The 24,048-nt window shown below is 54.5% G+C and overlaps 1 protein-coding gene across 1 annotated transcript; it reads left to right on the top strand.

Annotated features, from left to right (window-relative positions):
• The first annotated feature begins 4,999 nt into the window (after window positions 1-4,999).
• On the top strand, window positions 5,000-22,839 carry CLN6 (CLN6 transmembrane ER protein). The gene is made up of 7 exons (XM_038580811.1): window positions 5,000-5,139; window positions 11,815-11,929; window positions 17,100-17,198; window positions 18,283-18,471; window positions 18,685-18,740; window positions 19,568-19,690; window positions 21,241-22,839. The coding sequence occupies exons 1-7, from the start codon at window positions 5,054-5,056 to the stop codon at window positions 21,509-21,511; spliced, it is 939 nt and encodes a 312-aa protein (XP_038436739.1). The 5' UTR covers window positions 5,000-5,053; the 3' UTR covers window positions 21,512-22,839.
• Window positions 22,840-24,048: the final 1,209 nt, after the last annotated feature.

The following is a 24,048-nucleotide window of genomic DNA, read 5'->3' as shown; positions in this document are numbered from 1 at the left end:
ACCTCCTTAGTCCAGGTGTTTTTTCTTTCTTCTTTCTTTCTTTCTTCTTTCTTTCTTTCTTTCTTTCTTTCTTTCTTTCTTTCTTTCTTCCTTTCTTTTTTTCTTTTTTCTTTCTCTCTTTCTTTAAGTTTAAAGATTTCATTTATTTATTTGGCACAGAGAAAGCACAAGTAGGCAGAGCTACAAGCACAGGAATAGAGAGCAGCAGACTCTGCGCTGAGCAGGGAGCCCGATGCGGGGCTCCACCCCAGGACCCTGGGATCATGACCTGAGCTGAAGGCAGACTCTTCACTGCCGGAGCCACCCAGGCGCCCTCCAGACCAGGTGTTTTCAGATGGCCTTTCTCCCCTGTCCCAGTTCGTCTTTCTCTGCCCCCGCTCCCCTGGTCCCAGCTTCTGCATTCAAGGCTCTGTGTGTCAGGCCCCCCAGGTGGAGGCTGCAGTGCAGCAGGGCCTTCCTCCAGGCAGCCTGTGCAGGAAGATGTTTGGGAAAAAAAAAACATTCTCAGAAGTTCTTCAATGGACTTGAAAGAAAGAGTGCTGGCTCAGGAGGGAGGAGACCGGATTCTGGTCTGGCTCTGCTTCTAACTTGCTGTGTGACTTTAGGTTTCAGTTGCTTCCACTGCTGAGTGACAGAAATAGATGAGATCAAAGGCTTGCCAGGGAGCCCTGTCGAGGTGCCGGGGTCATCACCCTGGAAACTGTTATCAAGGGACAAGGGATGGCATGTGGGGCCCAGTTTCTCTCCACCCAGAGTGGCTCCACTTGTATCCACTTTCTACCCTGAGCATCCTTGCCAGATGCTGCCTTAGCCCAGGTTCCCTAAAAGCAGAGCTCGAGGCAGAGTGTGTGTGCCGCCACTTGATGAGGGAGTGCAGTGCCAGGGAAGCTGTAGTGAGGGAAAGGAGGTGAGGCCGGGGAGGACAGAGAGCTTTGCTGAGGTGGCCACCACGAGCAGCAACGATGCTAGATCCTGTGGGACCTTCTCTAAAGAGGCTCTGTGAAAGAGGGAGACAAATCATAACAGATTGTTAATCATAGAAAACAAACTGAGGGTTGCTGGAGGGGACAAGGGTGGGGCGATGGGTAACTGGGTGATGGGCATTAAGGAGGACACATGATGTAATGAGCACGGGGTGTTATATAAGACTGGCGAATCACTGACCTCTACCTCTGAAACTAATAATACACTGTATGTTAATTAATTGAATTTAACTTAAAAAATAATAAAATAAAATAGAATAAAATAAAATAAAATAAAATAAAATAAAATAAATAAAATAGGCTCTGTGAAGCTTAGGACAGTTCATCCAGAAAGAAGCAGCAAATATTTCTCTGCCAATCCTTGTCTCTTGTTGGTCAAAGTTCCACCTCACAGAGTGTCTGACACCTCTGCACTTCTGAGGCCAGAAGTCCAGAGGGGAAGTGGGTGCAGTTGAAATGAAACAGGTGGCAAACACCTGGAAGACAGGTATGGCTGTATCAGAAAAGTATCTGACACGGCTATAGCTGAAAAAGAGTGAGAACATCTGCTACATAAAAGGTGAAGCCACTGGGCTGGATAATCCCAAAGGACCTTCCTAGCTGAAAAGTTCCTTGATGTGGTTCAGTAGAATGGCAGCTCAGAGCTGAGACCATTTGCCCTTCTTGTGTGCAGGATTCATGTCCCCAGAGAGTTGCAAGCAAGATCTCCGGAAACGTGTACTCCCCAGTGCCCAAGGGTTGATGCCAATTTTGCTCTGTCCCCTGGCCCCCAAATGTCCACGCAATTTGAGAGCACACAAAGATGATGTTCTTAAAGGGTCCTTAAAGATCAGTCACAGGAAAGAGTGACTGATAATCCTAGCAGGCTGAGTACAGGGGGGTGCAGAGGTTGTTCATCATGTTCTTTCAGGAAGGCCCCGCTGCCAGCTTGGGCTCCCCTCCACTCAGGGGGCAGCTGCCAGTTCCAGATGGGAAGTAGATTTGTGATATTTAAGGGACTGGAGGATTAAATGGGCCAGAGAAGCTTCCTCCACACAGCGTCATCCTCTCATGGCTGGAAGCCCAACCCTGGGTGTTATTAAATTGGTATTACATCATAGGCACTTCATGCCCCTTCCTTTGAAGCCCAGCAGGCTTGCAAAGCCAGCAGAGAATAAGAGATTGGGGTCGGAGCCCGAAGCCTCCATCCTTCTTCTCTGGCATATACATAGAGAGCAATCTGTAGAAGGAAGATCAGACTCTCCCAAATCAAACCTGGGATCCAGTCTGAGCATTGTTGTTGGCTCACCTTAGGGATCAGCTCAGGGCACTTTCTCTGCTGCAAATAGGGACATCACCAGCTCTGCTTATGACATGATGAGGAGCAAAGGAAAGTAAAAAACTATAAAGTCAAGATGCCCTTTAGTGGGGCTGAGGTGGGCACCAGGGTGTGTGGCCTGTGGGTTTCTGGACCCCAGGAAGGAGCTGATGGAAAATGACCCCAAGGTAGTCACCTTTCACAGCCAAGATAGGATGTGGGCTTTGATCAAAATGAGAAGGAATAAAACTCAATAAAAGTCTCCCAAAAGAGAGGACAGGCAAGAAAACAGAATGGAAATAGGCTCAAACCCCTCACATCTCGCAGGAAACATCAGGTCCAGGGTCAGAGCCCAGGGTCAGACTATGGTAAAGAACAAACCCGCCAGTGCCAGGCTCTGTGTAGAATGCTCCATAGGCATTACTTCATGGAATCATCACAGCCCCAATGCAGCAGATGCAACAGACTTCACCTCATTGCAGATGAGTAAACTGAGGCTAGGAGCAGTTGAGCAATTTACCCAGGTGTCACAGTTAGTCAGGAATAGTACCAGGATTGAAACCCAGCAGTCTGCTTGCTGATTGTTCTTGGGCTTTGGCCCTTGTTCTTTCTTCTCACAGGGACACTGTCTCCCCAGGCAGCCTGTTAGGTTCAGGCTGTCATCTATATTCCCCTGATTCATACGTCAGTCTGCCCTACTCCCAGGTCTGCTCTAAGCTTCAGATCCATGGGCCCAACAGCCTTCCTGACCCATCTCAAGCATACATCCAAGGAAGAATTCTCATTTACCTTAAACTTGCTCTGACCCACTTCCCAGAGGGCACCTCCGCCATCCACCCAGCTGCAGAACCCGGCCGAAGCCTGGACTCTTCTCTCCCCACCCAACACCCAGGCACTGCCATGGTATCCCCCATACAACTGAGGTCATCATCTCTCTCCTTCCCACGGTGGCTGCTAGCAGGGCAGGACCCTCACTAGGACAGATACACACCACATTCTTTGCCTGGTGGTGTCCAGTGTTGCCTCCTCTCCTCCACCCCACGCTAAAATGCAAACATGATGATGCCACTTCCGTGCCCCAGATCTCTTGAACGGCTTCCTCTTGTTCCCAAGATAAAGGCCCTCTTCATCTGTACCCTTCCCCAGGCCACCTCCTGTTGCTCTTCCTGTGTGTACTCTGCTGCTCTCGCTGAACTTCCCTTTCCTCCAAACACCGGCTTCTTTCTGGATGCTGCGCCTCCTGGCTGGCTGTTCCCTCTGCCTGCAACACTGTTCCACACTGTGTTCTCTCCACTCCGGCTCAGACTTCATGGTCAGCTCCGAAATCCAAAGTGACAAGTAGGATGTCCAGCCTCCAGAAGCCCGGTCTGACCCCACCCGCTCCAAGTCTCTGCTCACACCACGCAGGACACCTCCCCCTTCACACCCTTTACCAAGGCCCCTTTCCCAGCACCAAACGTACGCCTTACTAGAGCAGGGCCTGTCCATCCCTGCCCGCACAGGGCGCTGCTCACAGCAGGGAGTTAATACCTTTGAGAGGAAGAGAGAGCAAGTGACCTTTCTAAAGCCACAACGTCCAAGAGAGTGACAAATCCAGAATTCGAATGCATCAACCTACTCCACGCCCCCCGACTTGGAAAGACGTCTTATCCTCTTATCCTGTTCATTATTTAATTCCTTGCGTCAAGAGCCACGGAGGTGACATTTTAGGAAACGACATTTTCCATCTGGAAAAGGAGAGCGCACAGCGCAGGGCGGGGAGGACCTTAACAGCCCCCTCGCCCCAGCCCCTCCGTCTCCCCAAGGACACGGGAAATCCAGCGTCGCGTCCTCCCCAGGGGAGCATCTGCCGGGCTCTGGGCCTCAGCCAGCTCCGCGAAGCCTCTGCCCGGAGGTCGCCGACGACCCCAGGGACGCCCAGCCCCCCACAGGGCCCCCCGCGACCCTCCCGGCCCGGCGAGCCCCGCCCACCCGGCCCCGCCCACCTCCCCGCGGCGCCAACCCCGCCCCAGGCCCCGCCCCCCACCTCCCCGCAGCCCCGCCCCAGGCCCCGCCCCGCCCACCTCCCCGCGGCCCCTCTTCCTCGTCACCGCACCGCCCCCGCCCCCGCCCCCGGCCCCGCCTACCTCCCCAGCGGCGCCAACCCCGCCCCCCCAGGCCCGCCCCCCGCCTCTCCGGCTCCGCCCGCGGCCCCTCGTCCTCCTTACGGCGCCGACCCCGCCCCAGGCCCCGCCCCCGCCTCTCCGGCCCCGCCACATCCCCGCGGCCCCGCCCCCCGCCCCCGGTTCCGCCCACCTCCCCGCGGCCCCTCTACCTCCCCAGGCCCCGCCCCCCTCCTCTCCGGCTCCGCCCACCTCCCCGCGGCCCCCTTCCTCTCCACGGCGCCGACCCCGCCCCCCCGACTCTCCAGCTCCGCCCACTTCCTCCCCCGCGGCGCCGGCCCCGCCCCCGGCCCCGCCCACCTCCCCGCGGCACCGCCCCCGCCCCAGGCCCCGCCCCCGGCCTCTCCAGCTCCGCCCACCTCCCCGCGGCCCCTCTTCCTCCCCGCGGCGCCGGCTCCGCCCCCGTCCACCGCCCCGCCCCAGGCCCCGCCCCCCGCCTCTCCGGCTCCGCCCACCGCCCCGCGGCCCCTCTTCCTCCCCGCGCGCCGGCTCCGCCCCAGGCCCCGCCCCCCGCGCCGGGTGTCCCTCTGGCCGCCGCCGCCGCCCGGCCGCACAGTGCTTCCCGCAACTTGGAGAGCGGGGCCGAGGCGCCGGCCGCCGGCAGGGCAGCCATGGAGGCAGCGGCGCGGAGGCGGCAGCATCCGGGAGCGGCGGGCGGTGCGGGCGCGCAGCCGGGCGCCTCCTTCCTGCAGGCCAGGTGGGCGCGCGCCGGCGCGGGGAGCGAGGCCGCGGCCCCCACGTGACGCGGGCGGGCGGGGCCGGCGGGGCCGGCGGGGCCGGGGGTGGGCGGGCGTGCGGCCGGCGGGGTCGCCCCTGCGCTGCCCCCCGCGTCCATCCACCGCGCGTCCCCTCCCGGGGCCGCCCCCGCTGCCCGCGCGGCTCGAGGACCGTCGCCCCTCGGGAGACCCGGCAGGGGCCCAAGAACGGGGTGGGGAGGCGGCGCGCGCTCGGCCCCCGGCGCACCTGCGCGCCCCGGGGCCCGGGTCTCGGGGTCCCCCTGAGCGGAGTAGGATGCGGTTTTGGTGTTAACGGGAGCCACGTGAAGGAAAGAGCAAGAAGGGCTTCTCTCACTCGTTTCCCGTCCCCTTCCCTCCAGTTCATGGTTATGAAGTTGAGACCGGGAGGGGGAGGGGGGGAGCACGGGAACCGCCTCTTAGTCCCCCCCCCCCCCCCCCCCGTCTTGCCCTCATCCCGTCGTACAGGCCGGAAACATCCCTTGCTTTAAGGAGGCATCTTTGGTTTGCCCGGTGCCGCGGCGGGCACTGAAGAGGTGGGTAAGGTGAAGCCCCAAGGGGCTGAGGTCGTCTTGGAGAGCTTCGTGGAGGCAGCGGCCCTCGAGCTGAGGCTCAGAGCATTCAGTAGGCGACTAGGGAGGGAAGGTTCGAGTCGGGGGAGGAGGTGGTGGAAAGTTTGGGGAAAGTCAGGGTGCACAGCAGCGAGAGGATGTGGACTGAATGGGAAGGGCCTTTCCTGGCCGCAGGGCTGGGACTACAGTGGAAGCCTGGACTGCATTTCTTTTTTTTTTCTTAAGATTTTATTTATTTATTCATGAGAGACACACAGAGAGAGGCAGAGACACAGGCAGAGGGAGAAGCAGGCTCCATGCAGGGAGCCCGACGTGGGACTCGATCCTGCGACTCCGTGGTCACGCCCTGGGCCTGAAGGCCGGTGCTAAACCGCTGAGCCACCCTGGGGATCCCCTAGACTGCATATTTTAAGGAAATTTAAGGAGACGCTCACCCTGGGGCAACTGTGCCTACTTAAATGCTGAGCCCTGTGTGCCTCCCTTGCCTCACCCTAGCTCCTGCCCTAAATGGCGGGTTAAAAATACAGCCTTTATTTTGCAAGTACAGGAGAGCCATGGAAGGTTTTTGAGCACTAGTGCGCTCAGAGTCAATTTTAGAAAGTCTGGTATGATTTGGGATGAGGGGAGAGTCTGAGAGACTTGGCTGAGGGTAGGTCTTTCCTCTGCTACTGAGGGTCATCTCTCTTCTGGATCCCCTTCAAGTTGGGGATCTTTGACTGCCCTGAACTGTGGCAGCCCAGTTAGAACAGTCGTGGGTATCAAATATGATCGCCCCTTTAACTCACGTGTGGGGCTTCCATGTGCAGTATCTTAGTCTTTTTATATTTTGTATTATATGGAAACATACACATATTTTCTGTCTGTACAAAAACATATATATATATTTTTTTATATGAGGCCCAGAGAGATTACATCATTTGCCTGCAAGAACCAGGATCTAAACCCAGGGCTTCTGCTTGTACTTCCACTTGGGCTGCTGAGGACCAGTGTTCACCTTTATTCCTGTATGAGCTCACTACCGGCCACCGTGCTCTCTGGGAATGGCACGAGGACTGACTGCCACCCTTGTAGGGTACCTCTAGGACCATTTTCAGTATCATTGTTGCTGAACACAATAGACAGAATCATCTTGTCTAGTTCCTAAAATGCTTAGATTTCCTCTGCTGCCCCCATGCTTTGCTTACATGCCTCTAATGACACCTTTCAAGGTGGCGCATTCCAGCTGCCTGTACTGTTGACACTTTTTGTATTCCTATCAACGTAATACATGCCTGTCGTTAAATAATACAGATGGGCTTAGAGTAAAAAAACAGTGGTTCTCTCTTCCACCCTTCCCTGGCACCAGAGACAACAGTAGCTTCTTTTAGCTGTTTCTACCATAATTAAATTCATATTTTAAAATATTAACAAGTGGGCAGCCCCGGTGCCCAGCGGTTTAGCGTCACCTTCAGCCCAGGGTGTGATCCTGGAGACCCGGGATCAAGTCCCATGTTGGGTCCCTACTAGGAGCCTGCTTCTCCCTCTGCCTCTGTCTCTCTCTCATGAATAAATAAATAAAAATATTAAAAAAATAAATAAAATATTAACAAGTACTATGTAACACTTTCTGTGGTCCAGATCCTGCTCTAACGTTTTGCACATAATAATTCAATTGCAACTCTTGAGATAGGATCTGCTATTATCATTCATTTTACAGATGAGAACATTGAGGCCCAAGAGAGATTAAGTAACTTGCTCAAGATCTGGCTGGTGGCAAAGCTAGGATGTGAACCCAGGTGGTCTCCAAAGTCCATGTTCTTAAAAGCTGTACTCAACTGCCATTTCTTGATTTATCTTGTGTAGCTTCTAAGATAGTGTTTATTTATTTTTTTAAGACTAGAGGCACAGAGAGGGGGCACAAGAGGCACAGAGAGAGAGAGAGAGAGAGAGAGGCAGAGAACAGGCAGAGGGAGAAGCAGGCTCCATGCAGGGAGCCCGATGTGGGACTTGATTCCTGGTCTCCAGGATCACACCCTCGGCTGAAGGCGGCACTAAACCTCTGAGCCACCCGGGTACTTTCATATTCTTAAGGGTAATGGTATTTACCTGCTGTTTTTTAGGCATAATTGCCTTCATGTTTTGTGTGTGAATGGATTCTAAACTTTGAACATCAGTATACAATATTTTTATTAGTTAAGCCATGTAAACATTCCCTACAAAGCCAAGGAATGTTTGATAGTACAATATGCTCTCTTATATTGTTTTTGTTTTTCCTGGGGTTTCTAATTGCCTTTCTTTTCCCTTATTTTTTTTTTAATTTTTATTTTATTTATGATAGTCGCACAGAGAGAGAGAGAGGCATAGACACAGGCAGAGGGAGAAGCAGGCTCCATGCACCGGGAGCCCGACGTGGGATTCCATCCCGGGTCTCCAGGATCGCGCCCTGGGCCAAAGGCAGGCGCTAAACCGCTGTGCCACCCAGGGATCCCCTTTCTTTTCCCTTCTTATTATTTGCCTTCACTTTCTCATTTTTTGTTCAAGCTTTCCATCATGTCAGGTATTTTACTGTTCTTTATATAGAACCAAAATTAATCCCTTTGTAGTTCCCATTTATGGGTCCCTGCTTGACTCCACCATGGTTGGGTCCTTCCTTTTCTGCCAGGCAGTCCTGCACATGCTGACTGCTTTGAATATTTCAGCTGTATGTTATGTGTTCCCTGCTTGTCATGGTATCAGTTCCCTCATATGGTACACTTGTAAAGCTGTGGAGAAGAGAAAAGGCTATCCTTGTCTTGGGTTACCTGCCATTCACTAGTGTTCTCAGCTGTAGTTTCTGATGACAGATCTAGAGCTGGCACAGGCTGGGGGTTCAGTGTGTGAAGTCTGTGGAGTCAGGAACTTGGGACCGGCTTGAGGTTGCTCATCCCCAGGACAAGAACTAGGGGAGAGGATGCCAATGCCCTCTGTGATCTGCCACCTGGAGTCACAGTCCCAACGAAAGAAAACCAGTCAGATGCTAACCAGTCTTGATTCCCAAGCTGAGTGCCCTGTATCTGCCTCTTTTTTCCTGCCCTGCTAAACCAGGGATCCTCATTACTGAGATGCCCCCTTCGGTAGAAGAGGAAATAATTACTGAGCCCCTAGTATATACTAGGTATCCACAGCTTCCAGAGACCCATTCGTAAGTGCTTCCCCAGGCTTTCAAAATACTTTTCTCCTCTGTAGCAAACATCCTACTCTTTGACCACTTTGGAGGTTTCCAGAATAAAACACTGAGAGTTTATCCTCTCTCCTGCCAAGTTCTTTACGCCTGGAGGTTCTCACCATCTGCTTTTTGAGCCCTTGACTAATAGTCACTAAAGGGAAGGGCACATGGATGCTCTAAGCCAGTTGTTCATCTCAGACCCATCTCTGAGCAATTGTCACATTGAATTTCCGAATATCTGCCCAGCCTGAAGCCCAACCAGTCCCTCACTTCTCTTCGTCTCAGCCGATAATAAGCCCAGGCATTCAACTCCATGCAGTGCCTTCCTCACTTCCACCCCAGGCCTTTGATCATGCTCTCCTGCTTTTCTGCCTACTTAAATCCACCTATTCATGCTTCCAGGCTCTCTTCCTTCATACAGGCTTTGCATACTGATCTCTTCATATGTCACATAGTTAATTATAATAGAAACAGAATAGGAAACTATCTAGAGCACAGGTCTTGAGTTCATAAAGACACAGGTTTGGATTTATGCTATTCAGGGCTCCTGGACAAGTGACATAAAGCTAGTATGAACTCTAGTACCCTTAGCAAAAAGGAGTGTATTGGTTCATGTGGCCAAACCATTAGCTTGGGGTTGCCTAGAACTCTCGGGCTTTTCCTCATGTTTTTCTCTGGTCTTCTCTACAGGGTTGCTTCATTCTTGCCTGGCTGCCCTTTGAGGTTGGCACACGTTGGCCACAGGCAGCCCTGGGCTTGCAGCCTTAGCACCCCAGTGCCAGAAGGGAAGACACTCTCTCCACCAACTCTAGTTGGAAAAGCCCCACTGGGTTGGCTTAGGTCACCAGCCCTGCCTTTGGCCAAGGAAACATCATCTCTTACTAGAAGAAGCTTGGAGTGGGAAGTTGGCTGACAAAAGGAGTAGTTGCTGCAGCGCCTTACTACATGGGTGATCTTGGCTAAGCACTTAACCCCTGTAAGCCTCAGTATCCTCTTCTGCAACACAAGAGGGGAACAGCCTCGTGCAGGTTGCTGCCAGCATTCAGTGAGATGGTGCAGGTGAAGCTCCTAGCACAGCACACACCAGCACTCAATAAATGTGGGGGACAGGAACGCTGAGTAGAAGGGACAAGAAGGCTTGACCCAAGAGAGGCCCCCCCCCCCACCACCTGTCTTGTCTGCCACCAGAGGATGATGAGACCCTCCTCTCCTCCCCCTCCAGGAGCTTTGCCCCTCTGCCTCTGGGCTGTTCCACCAGCCCACTGTGGGCCATGCTTAGATTGGCTGAAAGGAATCCCAGAAAGTGACAGAAGCAATAGCAGCGCAGAGAAGAAGAAACCCTTCATGTCGCCTCTAAGCTAATATTGGCCAGTAAAAAGAATGAGTAACTGGTAATTGAGATTGTTTTAAATCATCCAGTAATCTCTCAGCACAAACCAGGAACTGAGCTGAGAACTCTGGGTGATCAGGACCATTCACACAGCTCCTGTTCTTGGCATAAATAGAGCAATAAAATTCACACCTCAAATCATCTTAGGAATAGCAGGCTGCTTGTCGTCACCGGAGGCATGCAAGTAGTGTCAGGGACATTGTGAAGAGGATTTGGACTCTGATGAGGAAGTTGATGAGTTGAGAGAACCTTAAAAGTCACTCATCTTCTTGAGGGGCTCGGTGGAGCAAAACTCCAGACCCATGATGTCATGGCAAGACTGGGGGTTAGAGATGAAGCACCCCTGGAGTGGGGCTGGTGGGGCTTTGGGAAAAGCTTCATCAGGAAAGCCATCCTGGAGGAAGTGGCATATTCACTGGCCCTTGCTTGAACTTCAGCTTATCTGTGAAAAGCAGATGGCTAACTGCTTTGCAGGAGGGACAAGTGTCCAAAGATGTTTCAGATGGCATTCCACTTCTTGCCATGTCTCTTGTGTCACCTTGCAGGGTGTCCCTGCTGGAGGGTTGCACTGTGGATGAGTGACACCAGCGGCCTTATTCTTCCTTCCTCCTGCCTGGTTCAGGATCTGAGGGAAAGGGCCAGTTGGTCCCAGTCTTTGGTCTATAAGGCAGGTCTCACTGGAGGGCTCTGATAGCTCCAGCTCAGGTCACATGCCCATCTGGTGGCCCAATCCCTGTGGACATGATGCTGGCAGTGAGGTCATAACTATAAGCTATGGAGCCTAATCATTTGGGTGCGGATATTTAACTATAGGGGCACCAGGTGGCTCAGCGGTTGAGCGTCCGCCTTTGGCCCAGGATGTGATCCCAGGATCCGGGATCGAGTCCCACATCGGGCTCCCTGCATGGAGCCTGCTTCTCCCTCTGCCTCCGTCTCTGCCTCTCTCTCTCTCTCTCTCTCTCTGTGTCTCTCATGAATAAATAAAGTCTTAAAAAAATACTTGTCTATAATTTTGGGCAGGTTATATAACATCTTGGACCTCAGCTTTTTCACTTGTAAAATGCGGCTAATATTCCAACCGCAAAGGGTTTCTGTAAGGATTAAAAGAGTTAGATGAGAATGCGCGTGGAATACAGCAAGTATTCAATAAAGGTTCACTGCTGTCATCTATCAGCATGAGATGCATTTTCCAGCCACATCCTTTGCCCTATTTCATTTCCCCGTTATTCTATAGGCGAGAACGCCCCCAAAGAAACTGCTGGTTTAGCAGTTTCCTTCCTGAATCACAGAGAAGCTAAGCTAATGTTGGGGCAGCTGGAATCCATTCCCAGGACGCATACCCCTTGGCCTCAGAGCCAGTATTTCCAGCAGAGCTCTTCCTGGCAATGAATACCCCTACCCTCGAGTCCCCATACCTTTCTGTGGCTCATCTCCGGGAAGGTTCCCGTGGGAGCAGAGAAGAGCTGACCCCTCTTGTCTGGTTGCTTCTCAGGCACAGCTCTGGCAAGGCTGATGAAGCTGTTGGCACAGCTCCCTTCCACCTCGACCTCTGGTTCTACTTCACCCTGCAGAACTGGGTTCTGGACTTTGGCCGGCCCATCGCCATGGTGAGTGTGAAGCCGTGGACAGAGCCCTTACCAGCAGTGAGGACACAGTGTGACCTGAATTTGCCAAGTGACCTTAGACAAGTCACTTTCCCTACAGTAAACTAGGAGACTAGACCTGGATGTTTCCGTGTCCTTTAGCTCTGTGACTATGCCAGCGAGTGGGGATCCCGAGGGCCTGCATTGTCATACTGTGCCCTGACTCTCACAGGGGAACTGGTGGCCCTAAACAGTGATATTGTGTCTCTGTCCATCCCACCACCCCACACCCAGATTTAGCCAAATCACCAAGCCGTGCTGTGCGGTGTGGGAAAGAAAGCAGAGCATCCCCACAGCCTTGGCATAATACTATTATTTTTCTGGAGGTAAAGAGTCTAGGTTGATTTTGTGTATCATGACTCTGAGCCCCAGGTAATTTTTAGTGCTGTCTGTGAAACCATCTCCTTCCCTCCAGGGCTACTTCATGCATCAGTGTACAGTGGTGGCCTCCACAGAGATTAATGCAGGAAGAGCACTGAAACCCCTGGCTTGTAATAAGTAGGTAGGTAGATAGGTAGATGATAGATAGATAGATAGATAGATAGATAGATAGATAGATAGATAGATAGATAGATAACAGAATGTGAATATATTGAGTGAGGTAGCACCATGTACCAGGTGGTTAATTTGTGTGTGTGGGGGGGGTAAAGATAACTATATCCAATACTGGAACAGACACCTGGCACATGCTAGTGGAAATGCAAATTAGCAAAGCCCTTTTGGAAAGCAGTTTGTCCAAGTGATAACTAGGAGCCTAGAAAAGTGCTTGGCATAAATGCTCGATGCACTTTTATTTTTATTATTATTTTTCAAAGGATTTTATTTATTTATTCATGAGAGACACAGAGAGAGTAGCAGAGATAGGCAGAGGGAGAAGCTGGCTCCATGCAGGGAGCCCGATGTGGGACTCAATCCCATGACCCCAGGATCATGACCTGAGCTGATGGCAGATACTCAACCACTGAGCTACCCAAGTGCCCCTTTTTATTATTTTTTTAAAGGTTTGTTTATTTATTTTAGAGAGAGTGCTTGCATGGGTGGGTGGGGGGAGTGGCAGAGGGAGAGGGAGAGACTCTCAAGCAGACTCCACAGTCAGTGCAGAGCCCAAATTGGGGCTGATCTTAGGACCCTGAGGTCACACATGACCTGAGCTGAAATCAAGAGTCAGACGCTCAACGGACTGAGCCACCCAGGCACCCCTCAATGCACTCTTATTGAAGGAATGATAATAATAATAATAGGAAAGTAGGAATAGTGGTTAACATACATTGAGTGCTCGCTCTGTTCTAAACTCTTTACGTGTTTAAATTTATTGGATCCTCACCTCACCACTCTTACTAATGTCAATTTTACAGATGGGAAGACTCAAGGATAGAGAGGGCAGGTAACTAGCTCAGGGTGGCCCAAATAGCAAGGGGAAGAGCCAGCACCTGCACCCAGGCACTCACCCCCTTCCTGTCCTGTATATATCCAGAACTCTAATACGTTAACCCTCCTGACCCAGTAAGACCCCTTCCAAGAATCTGCCCTGAAGATGTAATCAGCAAGGAGACAACAGCCTCTATACCCGAAGGTGTTCCCTGCAGCGTTGCTTACCTGGGACGTGACTTCAGCGTCCAGAAGTAGGTGCTGGGCAAATTAGCTTTCTGTATCTGGTATAGAGAACATTATCTGGCCATTAAACATGGACAGTCTGGAGCAGCCTGGGTCGTTTGGGAGAAAAGTTGTGGCGGTAGCATGTATAGTGCCAGATTGCAAGTCAGTGACAATCTCAACATCTTGTATACGTGAGTCAGACACTTGAAGGGAATTAAGAAAGCTATTCTAGGGCACCTGGGTGGCCCAGTTGGTTAGGCGGCAACTCTTGATTTCTGCGCAGGTCAGGATCTCAGGGTCCTGGGATCGAGCCCTGAGTCAGACTCTGCACTCAGCAACTCAGCACAGTCTCCTTGGGATTCTCTCCCTCTCCCTCTCCCTCTCCCTCGGCCCCTCCCCCTGCTCATTCTCTTTCTCTCCCTCTCCCCCCCCCTCTCAGATAAAAGAATAAATAAATATTTAAAATAACAACAAAGAAAGCTTTTCTGGCAGCACTGTTGGGGCAGACTTGGGGTGGATACCGTTTCTCCTTTCTGCAGACTCTCTGTAAGATTTATATGTTTTTTCAGTGTGGGAGAAAGAAGAGAGCCTGAGCCAAGAGTCAGGGTACCTGGTCAGCTTTGTGGGTGACTTTAATCAAGTCACTGTCTGCTAGGCTTTGGTTCTCTCATCTGTAAGAAGGCTGGTTGGCCTGGCTGCTCCGAGCTCCCTTCCCGCACAAAGGTCCCACATACTAGGGACCAAAGGAGCTGCCCATCAAACCAGTGCTAAGGAGAGGGGGGAAGTGAATACGAGAGCAGGCTCATGGCTGTCCTCTGCCCTCACTCCTTAGGACTCAGCCACAACTGGCCATGGTGGCCCATGTGGATGGCCCACATCACTTCCCCAGCCCACCCAGCCACCTAAGTGAGCTTGTTAGGAGAGAATACATATGAAAAGCTCATATATACACTGGAGCTTTTGAAATGTTGGCATGACGTCCCCAAATTTGTGATAGTGAAAAACAAACTCATACAAGCCATAAAAGTGGTATGTAGTTAATTGTAACAGGTCAACTAATGCCCAGGTGTATGAAGAAGTATCAGATTCTCCCTTTCTATTTTTTTTAAAGATTTTATTTATTTATTCATGAGAGACAGAGAGAGAGAGAGAGAGAGAAGCAGGCTCCAGGCAGGGAGCCCGACGTGGGACTTGATCCCGGGTCTCCAGGATCATGCCCTGGGCTGAAGGCGGGCACCCAACCGCTGAGCCACCCAGGCTGCCCAGATTCTCCCCTTCTAAGTCTCACCTCGGACAGTTTGGGGCACAGCTACTCACCCCTTTCTCTGCTCCTGCAAACACACGTTCTTTTTCCTTTTCTAATTAAAATGAGATCTTACTTTATGCCTTTTTATACAACTTGCTTTCCTTTAGAATATACAATGGTTGTCTTTTCATGTCCGTACATACAAGGTGTCATTTCTGAGAATGGCTAATTCACCTGCTAGAGTAAAGATGTGCTGTAACGTATTCGGCTCGTCCTGGTTAGTTGAGGAGTCGGCCTGTTTCTGATATTTTCCTATCACAAAGACTATTTCAGCCATCACATGTATCTTTTTTTTTTTTTTTAAAGAAATTTAAGTATGGTTGACATACAGTGTTATTTTAGTTTCAGGTGTATAACATAGTGATCCAACAATTCTATACATTATGCTGTGCTTGCCACACTTAAGTGTAGGTGCCACACCGCATTATTACAATATTATTGACTATATTCCTTATGCCGTACTTTCCAGCCTCATGACTTATTTATTTGATAACTGGAATTTTGTACCTCCTAATCCCTTCCACCTATTTTGCCCATCCCCCAACTTCTTCCCCTCTGGGACTCACCAGTTCTCTGTATTTATGATTCTGTTTCTGTGTTTGTTCATTTGTTTTTTTAGATTCCACATATAAGTGAAATGATACGGCATTTATCTTTCTCTGATTTATTTCACTTAGCTTAATAGACCAAGAGGGTTATTGCAAAATGGGAAGATTCTTCTTATGGCTGAGTAATGTGTTGGCGAGCACATGGTGAAAGGGTAACCCTCGTGCACTGTTGATGGAAATGTAAATCGGTACAGCCACTGTGGAACAGTATGGAGTTTCCTAAAAAAATTTTTAAAAAAATAAAAATTAAAAATAGAAATACCATACAATCTAGTAACTCCACTACTCTGTATTTACCCAAAGAAAATGAAAACACCAATTCGAAAAGATGTATACACCCCTATGTTCGTTGCAGTATTATTTGCAATAGCCAAATTATGGAAGCATCCTAAGTGTCCATCAATAATTGAATGGATAAAGAAGATGTGGGTATCATAAATTAAAAAAAAAATTAAAAAAAAAGATGTGGTGTATATATCCAACATATATATCTTGATATAGATGAAGATACAGAGATACACACCGAGTAAGAGAAAAAGAGAGGAACAGAGACCTGTATCCTGGGAGTTTTATATGTGCAGGTTAGTTTTAACCAACATGGCATTTCTGAATTAAAAGAGATAAACATTTATATGGCATTTCTGAATTAAAAGAGATAAACATTTATGATTTCTTTTTTTTTTTTAATTTATTCATGAGAGACACACACACAGAGAGAGAGGCAGAGATACAGGCAGAAGGAGAAGCAGGCTCCATGCAGGGAGCCCGATGTGGGACTCGATCCGGAGACTCCAGGATCACACTCTGGGCTGCAGGCGGCGCTAAACCGCTGCGCCACCAGGGCTGCCCAAACATTTATGATTTCAATTGAAATTTGTGGTCATTGCCTGTGTCCTCAGTCAACAGATACTGGAAGTCCAGTTTGGGGGGGTCATAACATGTTTTGACTTTGCACAGGGGTTTTCACACTGACCCCAACAAGGCCAGGACTCACTGGGGTAGACCAGTAAGAGAGGGCTTGCCAGGCAGAGGAACTGCCCCTGGCCTGCCTCCTTTCTCGGGGAAGGTAAGAAAGAAAGAACTGAAGCTACTTTGTAGAACTCACTATTTTCTCCTTTGTTTCCTGACGTATACTTTTGGAAGAAGTGGTCCATGCTCAGTACTTAGAGCATGGAGCCTAGCGGTCAGGAGATCTTTTCATCATCAGAGGACTGGAAAGTGCCAGACCCCTAAGGGCCCAAGTAGACCACCTGGGCCACATCTCTTGTGTTGCAGATGGGGAAACCAAGGCCCAGACAGGAGAAGGACTTGCCAAGGGTCACCCAGAAAGTTTGTGGCACCATGAAGTCCCAAAGTAGTCTCTAACTACCAGACCAGTACCCAGGGACATTTATTTAGTGCCCACTGGGAGAGGGGCGCAGAGTCAGGCTCTGGATTTGCCTCTACTTGTGTGCCTGGGGATACCTCCTTTGGGACTCAGCTTGTCTGTCTGGGTACCCTAGGGCTGCCAGGAAGATCCCCAGAGATCACAGAAAGAATTAAGTATGTGTGGAGGAGGTGGGGGCCAACTCTCCGAAGGGCCTTCTGGGCCTGGGTGAACACCATTTCTTCCCTTGCTCCCCAGCTGGTGTTCCCACTCGAATGGTTTCCACTCAACAAGCCCAGCGTAGGGGACTACTTCCACATGGCCTACAACATCATCACGCCCTTCCTGCTGCTCAAGGTACAGTCCCGGCCTCCCTGCCCTCCCTTCTCACCCTCATCCTTCCTCCCTGGCAGGAGGCTGGTGCCAAGCCCTGGGAGTCATGGAGGCCAGTGGAAGCAGGCCTACCCTTCCTGAGCCTGGGGGGGTGAAGGCTGTGGCAGAGGGACACACCAAGGGCTGGCGAGGAGGGATGCAGAAGCCCTCCCCGAGGAGGGGTGTTTGATTTGGGCTTCAGCCTGGTGTGCCAGGGGATGATGTGCAAGAGGTGCTCAGGCAAAAGGACCCGAAGACAGGGCCATGCTTGTGAAACCACAGTAATTTTGGGGAAGCTGAAGCAGAAGGAGGGACTGGGCTGGTTGTCTGGGGGAGAAGTCAGGGACCAGTTGGGAAGGCAGGTAGGGTCCAGGTGGCAGCAATGGAGGTGCCCTTTACTCTGGCCTGGAGATCTGGGAGCACAGAGCTAGCCAGGGCTGCCGGCTTGGCACGTGCAAGTAAGGGCTCTTAAAACAACTATCGCCATGTGCCATCCCCATCATTTTGTTTCTAGAAAGATGCTTCTAATCTCCAAAAGTAAGAAAGGTATAATACTAGAATTCAGAGGAATCTTAAATAGTTTGGTTTCCAAAGCATCTGCCCTCCCCTCACCCCGCCACCCCCCCCCCCCGCCCCCACACCACACTTCCCTGACATTTTCTTTGTGCTTACCATGGGCCAGTGGCTCAGAAACCAGAGGGTCCCACTGCTGAGCCAGCCCAGCCACCCAGAGGCACACCTGGGGGTAGGGAGAGGGCCTGGCATTGTGCCTGGATGCCTGTGTTGAAGGCCTGGCTGTCACTTCCACCACGTGGTTAGTGTGCGACCTTGGGCAATCAGCTAGTCCCTCTGAGTCTGCTCCCTGGGAAAAGGGGGTGCTGTTTCCCAGCTCATGCCGGCTTCACGGGGATCGCCTGAGACTCGAGGCTGGCTTAGCCTGCTAACGGGACCCACCAATTCCGTAGTGACTTTTCAGCCGGTGGCATGCATCCGACCCCAGGCATGAGGGGGGCGCAGGGGTGTCTCCTGTTGCGGTGGAGGCTGAGCCACGGCCTCCCTCTGACCTCAGCTCATCGAGCGGTCCCCTCGCACCCTGCCCCGCTCCGTGATCTACGTCAGCATCATCACCTTCGTCATGGGCGCCAGCATCCACCTGGTGGGCGACTCCGTGAACCACCGCCTGCTCTTCAGTGGCTACCAGCACCACCTGTCTGTCCGCGAGAACCCCATCATCAAGAATCTGAGCCCCGAGACGCTGGTGAGCCCCCCCCCCCCCCCCCCGCATGCAAAGCCCTGTGGGTCGGGCTGTCCTGGAGCCGGAGCGCCCCGCCGCCCGCCCTCCTGACCTGCTGGAGGCGCCCTGCTGGGGAGAGGGACCCCAGGGGAGAGGGCGGGGCGGCGGGGGGGGGGGCGGTGAGGGCGGCTGGGGGAGGCCCGCCCCGGCACCTCCCGGTGCACCTGCCGCCCTCAGATCGACTCCTTCGAGCTGCTCTACTACTACGACGAGTACCTGGGCCACTGCATGTGGTGAGTGATGGGCCCGGCCCGGGGTGCCCGGGGTCGCGGGGGGCGGGAGCCCCTGGGAGCGGGGCGCGGCAGTGCCCGCGGCGGCCACTAGAGGGCAGCGCGCAGCCGGCCCTGCGCCCCCGGAGCCGCGGGGAGGGCGCAGCCGAGGCCCCAGCCCGGAGCCCCGGGGTCTGGGGGGAGGTGGGGGCGAAGCCGAGGAGGGCCGGCTGGACTTCGGGGGCGCGGCTGCGTGCCCGCCCCTGCGAGTCCCGGGAGGGCCCCCCTGCACCCCGAGGGCGGGGAAGCCTCCCAGCTGTGCGCAGCCCCCGGCCTCGCGGGACGAGCCGCCGGGGCGGGCTGGGGGGCGGGTGCAGCCGGCAGCCTCGCTCAGGGGGGCCTCCCGCGTGTCCGGGGTCCGGGCACCACCTGGCAGTCCCGGGTCCTGGCCTGGCCTCCCCGGGAGCCCCAGGGAAGGGAGGAGGGGCGGGCCGGGAGTGTAGCCCCCCAGGCGGCAGGGGGGTGCTGGTAGGTCGGGGTGAGGCCAGGAGGGGCACCGGTGAGGGGGCTTCACAGAGCCCCTGCAGGACCTGGAGCCTGTGGTCCCCAGCCCTGGAGTAGGTGGGGGGCACCCCCTCACACCCCCTCCCTGCGCAGGGAGGTGCGCCCCCCGCACGCATGGGCGGCCTGTGGGCCTCTGATGTGCATGTGCCCCAGCCTGGACCCCAGCCTGCCCCCCCCAGCCCGGGGAGGACCCACCAGGACCCACCAGGACGGCTGGTGCAAGGCCGGGTGGGGGGGGTGGTGAGCGGGAGGGTGTGCACAGGCCTGAGGCAGGCTCCCTGTTGCAGGTACGTCCCCTTCTTCCTCATCCTCTTCATATACTTCAGTGGCTGCTTCACTCCCACCAAGGCGGAGAGTTCAATGCCGGGGGCAGCCCTGCTCCTGGCCATGCCCAGTGGCCTCTACTATTGGTGAGCGGACCTGGACCTGGGGGGCGGGCGGGGGCGCCGAGTGAGCCAGGCAGTAAAAACGTGCGTGCCCTGGGCTCCTGCTTCCCCCTCTGTCTAGCAGGGACGTGGCAGTGCTGTGTGGTAGCCTCTCTGTCACCAGGAGGCCAGGCCTGAGTGCGGCCTCTCCACCCTCGCGCCCCTCTGCCCCAGCTCACAGAACCCCAGTGCCACCTTGGGCCCAACAGAATCCACCTGTAATACCAAACCCATGGAGCCTGGTGGGCCTCAGTTTCCACCTGTGCCAAGTGGGACAGTCCTTGCTTGTCTCCGTCTCAGGAGATGGCGAGGATCTAGCAGGGCAGAAGGAGGCTTCGTGAACTGTAAAGCACTATGAAGGTGACAAGGACAGAGACGGGGAAGTCCGTGGCGACTCCGGCCTCAGACAGGCTCCTACCTCTCCTCTGTCACTTCTGCCCCAGGGACAGGCTCCAGGATGTCATAGGAAGGACCAGACCCTTCTCTGATGGGAAGCTTGCCTCAGAATGAGAAGGGTCTTTTTTCATGGAGCCAGATCCCTAGGGTCCATCCCTGGGTCTGTCCCCTGCCCTGCAGAGAGAGTGGACCAGGGCCAATCAGTATGCCCCCTGACGACAGGGCGAGAAAGAATGAGTGGCACCCACAGCAAGAAGGAAGGTGGTTCGACATGGGCAGGGCTTTCTGTGCAGTTCTTACCCACAGCGTGTTAACGCGGAGGTGGCCACGATAGGAGCAGCAGCCATTTAAGCCACGCGCTTTTCCGAGTAAGAGATGTACACAGTCCCTGCAGGTCTTACCTCTGGAGAGCCAGGCCCATTTATGCCCTCTCTGAGTGAGAACACGGAAGCTCCAGGATGTCCTGTAAATTCCCCAAGGTCACACAGCCACTGAGCTGTAGAGCTATAATTCCTCGAGTGGAATGGTCAGCATCATGGCTCTCCCTGGAGGCAGGGGAGTGGATCAGACAACACATGTTACTGGATTCCTGGCCACGTGCTGAGCACTGCCCCGGGAGCTGCAGAGAACCCTGGGAGGTCTGGGACTGTCCCAGCCCTCAAGGAGACAGAAGTGACCACCCCTATGAACTGCAAATGCATTCCCAGACTCAAATGCCTATAGGAGCCAGGCTGGTAACAGAGAGGCGTCGAGGAAGCAGTAGGGAGTGGTGGGGAGTGCGGCAAACAGCCACATGCTCTTTCTAGAGGGGACGGCTGCCTTCTCCTGTAATCAGTTGTTGTCATGTGGGAATACGGGCCTAATGTGACCAAAGAAACCAGAAATCCATACTTTCTGCTACTCTGTTACTTAAACATTGGTAACAAACTCAACGTTTTAAAAAATGGCAGCTATACGAGCCAAATTAACCTGCTGCCCACGGGGCTGTGGCTCGGAGTAGGATGGTTCCCTGAGCCCCCTGTTACGTGAGCTGCTCTGACCGGCTGGGAGGGCACCCCGGTACGTGGGTACAGCGAGGGATGCCGGGCAGGACAGAGCTGTGATGGGCCCCGACTCACCCCACCCGCTGGCCTCTCCAGGTACCTGGTCACCGAGGGCCAGATCTTCATCCTCTTCATCTTCACCTTCTTCGCCATGCTGGCCCTTGTCCTGCACCAGAAGCGGAAGCGCCTCTTCCTGGACAGCAACGGCCTCTTCCTCTTCTACTCCTTCGCTCTCACCCTCCTGCTCGTGGCCCTGTGGGTCGCCTGGCTCTGGAACGACCCCGTGCTCAGGAAGAAGTACCCGGGTGTCATCTACGTCCCCGAGCCCTGGGCCTTCTACACCCTCCACGTCAGCAGCCGACCCTGAGTCCCAGGCAGCGGCCGCTCGGGGCCCTGCCTGGAGGGAGATGAGCTGTAGCGAGTGTGTGAGTGTGGGATGTGTGTATCCCCCCGTGGATGTGCGGTCATCACGGCGTTGGTGGGGATGTGCGTATGTATGTGTGTCTGCTTATGTGTAACTGGTAACAGGTCATTGGTGAGGGTGTGCATCGTGCACTCGGACAGGTGTGTGTGTGCACGCGTGCGCATGTGCAGAGTGCACCATCATAATACTCAGTTGTCTGGATCAAGTTTCTCTTTGGTTTGGATCTTTTCAGGTTGGGATATAGTTTCAGGCAGTGCGTCCAGGCCGAGGTCGGGGCCCTGCCTTCTCGTGCACCTGACTGGAGCCGGGCCCCCTCACGTGCTGTGCGGGGCCGGTCTCTTCCGGGGTGTCCTCTGGCCATGCTGTGTAGGTGGGTGGGGCAGCAGCAGTGAGGGGACTGGGCATGTCACCGTCCCACCTGGCTCACCCCTCAGACCTGCCCTGACCCTGCAGGCAGATGACAAAGGTTAAGTTCACTTTCTGGGCATTGAGCAAAGCGCATCCCTCCCCTGGGCCTCACTTGCACTGGCGGGGCTCAGGGCCCAGAGTGTGTCGAGGGGCTGGTTGTGGTCTCCTCTTGGGGCAGCCTTGGGATGGATGGAAAGTTCTTTCCTGTCACTTCCCTCTGCTACCCCGGGTAGGGTACGTGCACCTCAGATCCCCACCCAAACTCAGGTCACACAGAGTGTTGAGCCACCCAACCCTGGAGAGCCGGAGGCCAGCCGCCTCCCCTGACCACAGCCCGGTCTCGGGGCCTCCAATCATTTCCCTCTACCGTAAGCTGCCTCCCTGCTCCCCACCGGAACTGCGGCACCCCTTCCTGGCAGCCTACCCGGGATGTTTGAGCTGCAGCTCGCAGTATTCCCTGAGCCCCATTAGAGGGCCAGGGGGGCTCTTGGGGCTGTTGGGGACCAGGAACCGGAGGCCTTGTCTCAGCCTGAATCTCATGCCTTTGCTCGTGGCCCTGCTCCCAGAAAAGGGAGGCTCCGCTCCCAGCAGGACGCCCCGGGCCCACGTCCCCCCGGCCTTGGGGCCAAGTGTGCCCACACAGCTGCCCGCGCAGTCCCCCTTTCCAGCCAGCACTGGCTCAGCGAGCTGGGGGTCTTGGGGCCTTGCCTTCCCCGGGGCCTTGCGCCTCTCCTGTGTCCTCAGGGAGCCCCAGGCCTCAGCTCCTTTCATGTTGGGGCCCCTCTACAGCCCCCCTTAGAGGTCCCCCAGCCCCTGGTCGGACGGGTGGAGGGACGTGTGAATAAAGACCAGCGTGGAGCCAAGCCTGGCTGGTGGCCGCTTCTTGCTTCGCGCGTGACTTGGGGGGGCGGAGGGGGGGCCCTGGGGCCAGGCAGAGGCCCGTGGCTAAGAGCAGGTGCTGCCGCTGCCCGTCGGCCTCCCGGGCCCCTCATGGGGTGCTGGGGCGTGGGGGGCTCCTCCCAGTCAGTCCCAGCCCTCTCCAGAGGAGCCGCGGATATGGGGGTGGGGAGCCAGGACGGGCACCTCCAGGCCGCCTGCCCCCCTGCCAGCTCCTTCCAGAGGCCGGAACAGAGAGGGCGCCTTTGGGGAAGGTGAGGAGGCTGGTTGGTTGGAAGCTGGCACTGAGCCTCGACGAGCCGCTTACCCCCGTGGCCTCGGACCCCCCACGCGGCCCCCAGGACTTCCTGGGGCTCCCGTTAGCGGGGACAGGAGGTGCTCTATGTTGGCGTCGTCCCTGGATTCCTTCCTGACCTTGCGGACGCTGCTCCTTCCAACCCGCTCTGGGCCTCTTCTCCACAGCCACAGCTGGTGGCCTCTGAGCAGGCCCAGGCCCGGGCCCAGTCGTGTGGGCCTGAAGCTCATACAACTTTTAGGGGGGGTGGCAAAGGGGGAGGCCTGGCTCAAACAGCAAAAAAAAAAAAAAAGAAATTAGGTATGAGGGTCGCCGGGTGGCTCAGTCAGTTAAGCATCTGACCCTTGACTGCAGCCCAGGTCACCATCTCAGGGGCCTGCGATCGCCCGCACTGAGCCCTGCCCTTGGCGGGGAGCCGGCCTGGCAGTCCCTCTCCTTCCTCCCTGCTCCACCACGGGTGCGCCCTCTCCCTCCCTCTCTGCCTCGGTCTCCCTGTGTGTCTCTAAAATAAATCTTAACAAATTAGATATGAAAGTGAATGTTTAAAATGGAAAAGACATCACAGCCCGTTATCAGGGCCTTGGAGATTTCGTGTCCCTCTTGCCCAAGACCTCTTTGGGCGGTTTACTGGAGAGGGTTCCCGAGAAGTTCTCAAGTGCACCCCGGAGGCCGAGGTCGCGGTTCCCGGTGTGGCCCTGACTGGCCGCGTCAGGATGGGAGAGGAAATGCCCCGTCCTCGCTGCTGGATCGGGAAGTCTGGTGGCGGGATCCTGCGGGTGAACAAGTCCTGCCCCCCCCCCCCCCGCTGCTATTGGGGGGGTTTCTAGCTTTCGTGTTGCCTTGGCGCGAGGCGCTCAAGGATGCAGCTTGATGGGTTTTG

This window comes from Canis lupus, chromosome 30 (genome assembly GCF_011100685.1).
Source record: "Canis lupus familiaris isolate Mischka breed German Shepherd chromosome 30, alternate assembly UU_Cfam_GSD_1.0, whole genome shotgun sequence".
NCBI classification, from domain to species: domain Eukaryota; kingdom Metazoa; phylum Chordata; class Mammalia; order Carnivora; family Canidae; genus Canis; species Canis lupus.
Note: the sequence above shows the minus strand (reverse complement) of the source record. Positions and strands in the feature narration are given on the sequence as shown.